Raw genomic sequence first — 10,104 nt, forward strand, 5'->3', positions numbered from 1 at the left:
GAATGGCAAGCAATCCTGAGGAAGGCAAGGGCTCACAAAGGGCTGTCCTGCCAGTGATGATGATGATGATGATGATATCAGTAAATACCAACTAATAAGTCTTTAATCCTTAAAACATGACATATTTTAATCATCATCATCAACAAATTTATGTTACCAATATGAGATAAATTAAAGAATTTAATACTCATTGGAAATTGGATGCAATTCCAATAACATGCATCATGCTAAGTGTAGAAAATAAATTCAAATGTATAATTATCTAAAATTCTTATAATTAAGAAATGTATTGGGGGAAGGAGGAAGTGGCTTCAGATATTATGTAATAATAAAAGGTAAAAGGATAAAGCTATCCCTGTAACAGGCCATGAAGGCCCATAGGGTTGTGATATGTCGAGGCTCCCACCTTTTTTTTTTTCTTGACAGTTGGCTCATAGGTAGCAGAAGACAAAAATAAACTAGCTATTATATGAAGAGCTCTTGGATCCTCCCCACCTCCTATCCAATGGGTACTCAGGGCTCTTTCGTCTGGGGCGGGGGGGGGGGGGTGGGCGGGGCATGAAGCTGACCACTCACNGGGATGGTCAGGGCATGAAGTTGACCACTCACCTCCCATCTAGTGCCAAGGTCAAGAATGATGGAACTATATCCCCACTTCCCCATATATCTTCACCGCTTGGTGCTTAATTGATTAGGCACAGAGGAAATTTACCTTTACTTTATCAAGTGAGATCTGTGGTCAACCAATTTCTACACTATAATAAATTCATGAATGTCTGCATATTTTTAGCAGAGAGCAGGATTTAGTACAGTAAAATCCCAATTATCTGGTAATGAAGCACCTGGAATTATCTTGCGGCCAGCAAACATTTTAGATTTTATAGACAGATGCTCCAAAAAAAGGCAGTTGCAACACACATACATTTACCTCTCCAGATTTACCTGCTGTTAATAGTACTGCCTATCCTCCATGCAAGTGCTACAATTTGGTGATCGTTGATTACTACAATAAGGAGGGATTTGTCAAATGTATGATCACATTACAGAACATCCAAAAACTTTCACCCCCTTAATCTGCTGTCATCTAGGAGACCTCCTATGCAAGTACTTGAGCAAAAACGACTTTGAAACAGAAAATGGAAATAGGCAAAAAACCATAAATTGTAAAAACTGAGTTTATATAAGTTTTTCTTATGTAACCAAAACATCCCATTGCTCATACATGCCAGATAATGGGGAGTTTACTGTATATTTGCAAGAATATTTGTTGGAAGTGTAAAAAGTTTGTACGTTTGCTTAATTTCCATTCCATACTTTGTTTATTTGCAGTTACCTGAAACTGCTGCAAGTCCAAGAGAGAGAGTTTGCACAGTTTTTTTTTCTGGCTGCAGAAAAGCACTGGTATGTAGTTTATTTGATGTGTTTGAACATAATATCAGAAAAGTCATAAGGTCTATCTTGTAGAATGTTATAGACTATTGTAATTTATGTAAAGTAGAAAAATGTTTATCAGTAATGTATCTCACTACTTGTAGGAAGAGACGAATGAGATAGGGATGTTCTTATTTGCATGCTCATGAAAACAAAAATTGTTGCAAAAGCTGTTAAGTACTTACTGATTATGAGCTTCTAGTGAATAAAAACCAACTGTATATTCTATCCAGGGTGTACTGAATGCAGCTGTTTGAGCTGATTTGGTTTTGATTTCAGTTAACTAGTTGCAAAGATGAATCTTACAAAACTGGACAATAATAAAGCAGGATCCAGTATTTGTGCCCATATTTCAAGAACTTTTGCTGCAGATATTTAAAATGCTGAACAAATTTGCTGCCATATGTTTAACTTGTTTGTGGTTCCCTAATGTAGTCTGTATTCATGTCTAAATCTGAATTATGAAAGCATTTTAAAAGCTTGGGAAAATGTAATTGAAGGTTTAATTTGTGCTCCAAATGGTTATATGGTATGTTAAAAAATCTCCAGATACATTAATTCCAGTAGTTTTAGTCAAATGTGCTACAAATAATACTTTCCCTTTTTGGGTTTCATCAAACTATTCAGTTGTATCTGTATCAGTAATTGATAATTCATTTATTTGGCAATATTTTCACCACTACGTATCATTCAGAAAACATGCACATTTTGTCAATCTGCACATAAAGGATATGCCAGTACAGTATTAGTACGGAGTATATAAAAGTCAAAATATCAACATTTCGCTCAGAAGTATACTTGTGAAGGAATAATTTTACTCATAGATTTTTCCTCTTATGAACTGTTCAAAAATGCAAAGTATAGTAAATAGCTAATATTCTTAGTCTGATTAAATTTAAAGGTTTGACACAATGAGATGTAATTCATGGAAACTAAATATTGGATAATATTGATAATATAATAATAATAATAATAATATGGATAATATTGAAATAAGTGTTAGAGAAAGAGGGCGTGAAGATTTCAACCGAATGAAGAGGCTTAGAGCAAGGTCCAGTGTCAGGCTTTTGTAAACATGATGTTTTTTGGTTCTCTAGAGGCAAGGAATTTCTTCACCAGGCAAATAACTATCATGAACTCCAGGAAGACCATACACCTTGAAGTTCATGAAACAAATAGCCGTTTTAAATTCACTATCAAATTCTGGGTATTAAAATGCTACCTATATTAGACCAGAATATTTTATAGTAGTATTTAATTTGATGTGAGTGGAATGGGGAGCCAACAGCCTGACTTGAATGGGATCAGTTTTCAGACAGTAGCAAATGAGAATGTGGTACCATATTCATATTCTTACCCAGACTTCCTATATATCCACTGCCAGCCACTTCTTGCACTTTACAAGTGAAGTTGGAGATATGTGTACCATAGCAGCAGGAACAGGGAGAGTTATAAATGTGAGATCAGCCCAGGAGTAGAAAAATTTAATCCAGAGGGCTTCTTGTCGTCTAGGAACTGCGGAGCTTAGAAACAAAACCTGGTGTCTGAACAGCTAGCTATTGAAATATGTCTATTCAGCACTAAATTTGCCTTAGTGATATTCCTTATTTAATTATCGCAACCCTATTTTCTAAATGTAACTAGCTTTCCCTGCTACTGCCCAGTTTTATATCCAAACACACAGTCCACTGTGTTCCAATCGTTTATAGTGTTACTTTTTCCATGCAAGTGTGTTTATAAGAGTGTGAGTTATGTTGCTTCTGTAAACGTACAATTATACAGCATAAAAGTCCTAAATTAGACATATGCTTAGAACCACTGTTAGCTGTACATTACAATGCTGTTGTCATAACAGTTGTCTATTCTTAAAGTTAGATAGACCATACACAAGTAGTTTATTGAATTAGGGCATTTATTTACAATTGTACAGAGGAGTCTATCAGGTGACATATTTAACCATATACATTATTCAATTCTGAGATTATTTTTAAGGTACTGCATCACCTGATGAACAGCATCACGACCACAAGTGCCTTCTAACCATGCCATTGCAATACAAATCTCAGAACCTACTTTGTTTACAGAAACCACTGCCTTTAAAAGGCAAAGATTTGTACTTGTTTCATTCTCATCATCCATATTCTGCAGACTTTCTGGTGATGTTATGTCACATTCATTTTTAGTAACATAATCTTGTACAAATTCAGTGTTTCTTTCACCATCCGTATTCTCCTCAAAGCTATCACTACTGCTGGCTTTTATTTTAAGGTTCTGTGACACTTTCATACTTGCAGATTGTACAGAGCGTGAATATAATTCTGACTGATTTATTAATTTGGAAATGCCTGAATTAGGTAATCCTGATTTACAAGTCTGGTCAGCACAGTACAGCAAATCATCTGCCTCCTCATGTAGACTTCCTTCATCTCCACTCTTTAGTCTTTTGTTGTTATTTCCATGCTCTGAGCTTTCATCAGCTTTATGTTTCACTGACTTCATGTCACTCTGTGACTGCAACGGAACTGCAGTTGTAGATGAATCCAGAATTATAAACCCACTGGCATTTAAGCTGCTTCCTGCATCAACTGAGATACTACACTCTTCTCTCTTGAGGGAAGCAGATGTTTCATGTGAATCATTTCTTTCCAAAATGCTGAGTCTCATGGTTTTTCTTTTCTCGTCGTTTTCGACGTTGATGAGACCATGTGTTTCTTTGTGCCATAACTTCAAATACTGCTGACTCTTTCTTCCATTTCATCTTCTTGTATTCAATCTGCAAGGAATTATTTTTACTTATTTAATGACACATTCTCACCTGCATAGTTTATATAAGGAAGTTACATCAACTAAGATGTCATAGACTCTTAATGGTTTCAGTGGTACATACTACACTACACAATTTGTATTAGCTGACACTTATATCAAATGTCATATTCATATTATTATTATTATTATTAATTTTTAAAACTGTATATTGGCATGCTCTACTTAATGCCATCATAATATTGATTACTGTACTTCACTGCATAATTCATATTCTTTAAAGAAAATAATTTGCAAATAGATGCTTGGCTGCACACCTTATGAAAATGGTCATGCAAAATACAGTATTACTTTATACTTGACCACTTTGCATCCATGAAAGTAGAACATGTTATACAAAAATGTGGTATGTCCTATATAGGATTAATGGGAGGGGGGAGTAAAAAGTAAAACTTAAGCAAAATGTAAAGTTGTCCCTGTGCTTAATTAAGTACCACAACATGATATGTTGGGGAGTAGAAACATTTTTTATGAGTATCCTTTGCATCAAGTCCTTTTGCCCATGAAAAATGCACAACAGAATGCTGCTCTTTGTTAATACACTCTTCAAGGATGGCCACCATTTTGACCACTGAACCCAGCTTCTTAATATGCACATGGGTGTTTGCTACCTAGTGATATCCACAGAAAAACTACTACGTCCATTACAGCTCTTTTACTTCCACCTGTGACCTATTTACTGACTCTCCTTCGTATGTTCTCTCTCAACAAATTCACATTATCTGCAGAGACCAGCAGCTAATGTATCTATCCCATTTAATTTGAGTTCACCTGGTTTTCCTGGACTTTCCTAATGGCATATTCTAAAGCAAANGTAAACAACTGTATACTGTCTCATTGTACTCCCAGTTTTTCTCCAGTATCTGATAAATTCAAAAATTCTGATCAGTAGTTGATCTGTTAGGTCGAAACCCACAATGATGAACCTCAATAATTTCATCTATATATGGACAAGAAAAGAGGGTATATAAACCATGTAATGAAATACAAGCGCTTGAAAACTACCAGTGTAACATAAATGAAATGTCCTTACCTGTAGCTGTGTGAAAAGTGCCTCTAATTTGCTGGTTACTGCACTGACATTATAGTAAAGAGGATTAATAGGCATAGGAACAACATATTTTACTGGTGCTGGATTCTTCTTCTTCTTGCTCTTTGGTATCATTTCAAGGTTTATTTCAGGAAGAAAAGTCCATGCAAGTCCCCATCGGGTTGTGTGACCTTGAGAAAACTCAGTGTGGGTACTGCTTGCTACTCCAGCTTTCTCCAGTTCAGATTTCAAGACATTAAAATTGGATTTGAGTCCTACCATAGTACTGTAAATCCTGCATAAATAAAATAATGGTTAGAGATATAAAGTATAAGAGGTACAGTTTAAAATTTTGTGCACTGCATGTCTCTGGGCTGTGGGACAAGGTTGGTAGCCATGAATTACATTTCTTGTTTGTGCATTCATTGAAGAGGATTTATAAATCAAAATATAACTTTTAATTTTGTAGTTGACATTTTTTTAATTCACTTAGTGGGTGTGGAGTCCAACTGGGTTCACTCGGCATGGCGGCCACAGATTGGCCTACTGTACCTGTCCCGGGTGATTATAATGGAGAATTTGGTGGAATGAAGATTGGCAGGGGAAACGGAAGTACTGGGAGAGAAACCCACCCCAGTGCCACTTTGTCCACCAGAAATACCACTTGACCAGACCTGGGATCAAACCCGGGCTGCTGAAGTGGGAAGCCAGTGCCCAACTGCTTGAGCTATGGCGTGGCCATTTGTAGTCAACTTAGAAAAAACGGTACAGAATCTTATGAAAAGTTAGTAAACAATGGCAAAAAAATGAGTGATTAGTTACTAGAAGAATGTAGCTAACACCCAAACCAATTTCATTATCAGATTTACTCAGGTACAAATTATCCACAAGTATAAACTGTTCTGCACTGATTGGCAGAACCGCCTATTCCAACTGCAAATTCACCTTAAAATATGTGAATTGTACCTATTACAGTCATCAGAGGTTAGTTTGTCCACAATGCATAAAAGTGAGAGGACAGGTGTTGTCCAGTGGAGTTGTATATTATTTTCCCTTCTATCTGATCAAATACTGACCATATTAAACCATGTTTCAAATAGAAATTGTAGATCTTAATCTGATCAATACTATATCTCTCAATTTCAGTTTGTGCTTCATGTAGAGGATTCATATTCAATCAATATGGATTAAAATTAAGTTCATTTTGCAAAATTTAGTAGGTTTCTCAGTACCAAAGTGCATTAAAATTTGTTCATTAGTTTTGGAGATGAAACCTGCAGATACACAGACAGTATGCAAAGAAAAAAAAAAGTACATAGAAACTTACTTCACTTTGAGATACTGGGTTTCCTGACTTTATCCATCGTCCTGGTTTTAAGATAACTAAGAAAAACATGACGTTTTGGAAACTGGATCTGTTTCAATCCTCAGGTGAGGGAAAACACCTATTCTGTTGGGTCCCTCATTCACTGGACCTGGTCCAGTGATTGAAAACCCAATATCTCTGTGTGTTATACACCATCGTCAGAATCCTATAGTAACTACTTACTTCACTTTATATCTCAGTTCTGCACTTTCTTGTATCATCTGTAGGATGAATGCCACCTCTCCTCCCTTCACTACTATATCACTCAAAGATCCAGTCCTCCCATTACGAGGAAGTGTTCGTGAACTAGATCGAGATTTGCTGCTGGAATCTGCTTCTCTTTCACAACTGAAGAATGGTGGGTTACACATTGTGAAGTCATACGCATCATCCATATCCAAGGCACCCTTAAGAATTGTACCAGCTTCAACTTGCTTTACTGTAATGTTTGTATAAACAACAAATTTGCTTGTAGAATTGATGCACAGCAACTCTTAATTTTACAAAAAGGTTATGTTCCTTACAGGCTATCCGTTACGAAATTGTGTTAAAAAGACTTGGAGGCAATAAGTATGACTTTCTGCCTAAGTTACGAAGGAATTACACTTCTCAGTTACTATTATAAAATCTATAAAGGAGCAACATGCATTTCGTTGTAGAGTCAATGACTCAAATCAATCAGTGGCAGTGCCAACCTCCGTTCCGTTTTCATGAAGGAGGCTTTCAACTTGTACAGTTAAGCTGAGAGTAATCAACAGCAACAAAAGCAGGAGAGGAACACTGTAGGTCTAGATCACATTTGGTTATATTCTTACAGTTCACTTGAGGAAATGCGGTGTCACTAAACTATGTATCAGTTTAGGTTTGTCTTTGTTGTCAGATCTGAGGTTCTCATGATGGTGAATATGAAGAACACTGTCCTATGGAATGTGACGGCCCACATAATCTTCTAAAAGTTCAGTGACCTTTTAAAGGAGTATACTACTGTCATACCCAGAGTAAAAAAAAGTAAGAGACTCCCCTACCATGAAGATGAAGACAGCATGTTCCTGCGAAATGTCAGAAAACATCTACCAGACTACACAGCACCACATCCCAGAAAGTAGTAGTATTTTTAAGTTGTTACATTCCCTATAACTCTATGAAGTTTTTTCACTACAAACTCATACCTACAGGCCACATTTTAGAGTTGCTCCCTGGACTGCATGTGAGAAGTATCATGGCAAGGTTACAGCTGAACTGAAGGAGGGAGGGTGGGTGACATACTGCTCTGAAAGCCCATGACTAACCCATACACACCCTACAGTCCTTATCTCAGTGGACTGGCCCAAATACACTTCGAATTCTGCTGAGAACATCCAGGTATAAGTACACAATTACTTACTCATGGAGTTGAGCCCTTCTGGAGGAGCTGCCAATTCTGCAGCTCCTCAAGAATTTCCCAGCATTTTATGGAACGCAAAGGTTCATTACCATGTTCACAAGAGCACTCCACTGATCTGTATCCTGAGCCAGATCTATCCAATCCATCCTATCTCTCTAAGATCCATTCTAATATTGTCCACCCACCTACACCTTGGTCTTCCCTGTGGTCTCTTTCTTTCTGGCTTTCCCACCAATATCCTATATGCATTCCTCATCTCCCCCATTTGTGCTACATGACTTGATCATTCTAATTATACTTGGAGAAGAGTATAAGTTATGAAGCTCTTCATTATGCAGTTTTCTCCAACCTCCTGTCACTTCATCTCTCTTTGGTCCAAATATTCTCCTCAACACCCTGTTCTCAAACACCCTCAGTCTATGTTCCTCCCTTAATGTCAGAGCCCAAGTTTCACACCCATACAAAATCACAGGCAAAATTATAGTTTTGTATATTCTAATTTTTATGTTTTTGGACAACAGACAAGAAGACAAAAGGTTCTGGACTGAATGGTAGCAAGCATTACCCAAGTTCAATCGATAAGTACACAATACCTGTTATAAAGTCTTCATAATCATTGCACGCTACATTTCTCCTTGCACATTCAACACTCTCATGATCTATCTCTGTTGCCAGCATTTTCCATTTCTTCATTGTGGTGGCCAGAAGTGGGTAAATACAGGAGGCACCACAACCTGTTACAAGTATAAAAATGTATTTCTAAAACTACCAGTATCCATCTGTGAATTATGCTGTATTATCCCAACAAAGCATTTACTGATCTGTAGTCCATTATTTTCACATGCTCTCCGCTTTACAACATGCAATATGAATAACAATATGCAGTACTGTATCTTCGATGACCACCTCCTCAAAGTTCATCACAGCATGAACAAAGGTTCATTGGTGGATATGCCGAATGACCAAAATCTAATCCTTGCCACTACACGAAGTTTCTGTCATGTTAATTTTGATGTTTCATCTTGGGTTTCCGTATGTACTATGTCTACACATCCTCATCAAAACTTAGTATGTGTTGCTCCATATATATTCAGTCCATTTCCATTCAATGGTTTAATGACTCTTAACAATACTATGCAGAAAGTACAAATCATCAAATTAATTACTACTTTTATTTCCTGTCGGTGTTGGTTCCACAGCATCCAGACCAGCTCTGCAACCCACTCGTCCTCCCATACAATGGGTACCATAGGCTTTTTTAGCAGGGTTAAAGCAGTTGAGATGTGAAGTTGACCACTCACAGAACTCTAGTGCTGAGGTCAAGAATGGTGGAGCTATACCTCCACTCCCCCATATGTCTTCATGGCATAATACTTATTCAATTAAGAACGGAGACAACTTTTATCAGTGTTGGTACAAACTCTATTTCCATAAACTTTTAGTTTTTGTTCATCATCCAAAGCATGTAATTATTTTAATACACAATGAGTTACAATTTTACACACTTTTATTCTTTGTGGGCTGCCAAAAATCAGATTAGGTCTGTCAAACGCAAGGTCCCTTTTCATATGCTAGAAGCGGCTGCACTGTTCAGCACTTACACTGAACCATACAAATGAATTAGCATGTTTGCAGAAAATTAAGGGTATTTTCATAACATCCAGGAATATAATTTCAGGAACAAGAAATGAACACATTACTTCAGTGCCTTAGAGTTCCTGGCCTGCACTTGTTTTTATTGAAGTTAAAAGCATTACATTAAATGTTTACCAATATGAGAGGTGAGCCCCATATAAAGTGAAAATAACCACTAAAAAGTAAGTAAAGCTATCCCTGTACCAGGCCGTGAAGGCCCGTAGAGTTGTGAGACGTTGAGGGTCCCACATTGTCTAGACAATTGGCTCAAAGATGGTGGTAAGGTTGTCAGCCTTAAACACCGACTGCACTTTACTCCCCAGGAAAATTATTTAATTAATTCCTGACATTCATTTCTGTTAGAGGCTGTGCTGATCCCAGTGCAGCTGGAAGGATTAGGTCAACTGAAAAAATCCAATGACCTCATTGGGTCTT

General features: G+C 37.1%; 3 protein-coding genes across 3 annotated transcripts in view; 1 reads left to right on the plus strand and 2 right to left on the minus strand.

Moving 5' to 3' along the window:
• The window catches only part of LOC111866266 (clustered mitochondria protein homolog), a 125,801-nt gene extending 124,142 nt beyond the window's left edge, over positions 1 to 1,659 (plus strand). The window contains exon 23 of the mRNA XM_023855047.2: positions 1,330 to 1,659. Within this exon, the coding sequence (XP_023710815.1) occupies positions 1,330 to 1,337 (8 nt within the window). The 3' untranslated portion in view covers positions 1,338 to 1,659. The remainder of the gene's footprint in view (positions 1 to 1,329) is intronic.
• A 1,663-nt stretch (positions 1,660 to 3,322) lies between these two features.
• Positions 3,323 to 4,055, minus strand: LOC117282456. Its single transcript, XM_033752182.1, has one exon. It carries the CDS (start codon positions 3,928 to 3,930, stop codon positions 3,397 to 3,399), a length of 534 nt encoding a protein of 177 aa, XP_033608073.1. The 5' UTR covers positions 3,931 to 4,055; the 3' UTR covers positions 3,323 to 3,396.
• The window catches only part of LOC111866269 (RNA N6-adenosine-methyltransferase mettl16), a 7,691-nt gene continuing 1,344 nt past the window's right edge, over positions 3,758 to 10,104 (minus strand). Inside the window, exons 3-6 of the mRNA XM_023855056.2 lie at positions 8,628 to 8,768; positions 6,834 to 7,089; positions 5,288 to 5,579; positions 3,758 to 4,204 (exon numbers count right to left, since the gene is read on the minus strand). Of these exons, the coding sequence (XP_023710824.2) occupies positions 4,067 to 4,204; positions 5,288 to 5,579; positions 6,834 to 7,089; positions 8,628 to 8,768 (827 nt within the window). The 3' untranslated portion in view covers positions 3,758 to 4,066. The remainder of the gene's footprint in view (positions 4,205 to 5,287; positions 5,580 to 6,833; positions 7,090 to 8,627; positions 8,769 to 10,104) is intronic.

This window comes from Cryptotermes secundus, unplaced genomic scaffold, assembly GCF_002891405.2.
Source record: "Cryptotermes secundus unplaced genomic scaffold, Csec_1.0 scaffold1025, whole genome shotgun sequence".
Lineage (NCBI taxonomy): Eukaryota > Metazoa > Arthropoda > Insecta > Blattodea > Kalotermitidae > Cryptotermes > Cryptotermes secundus.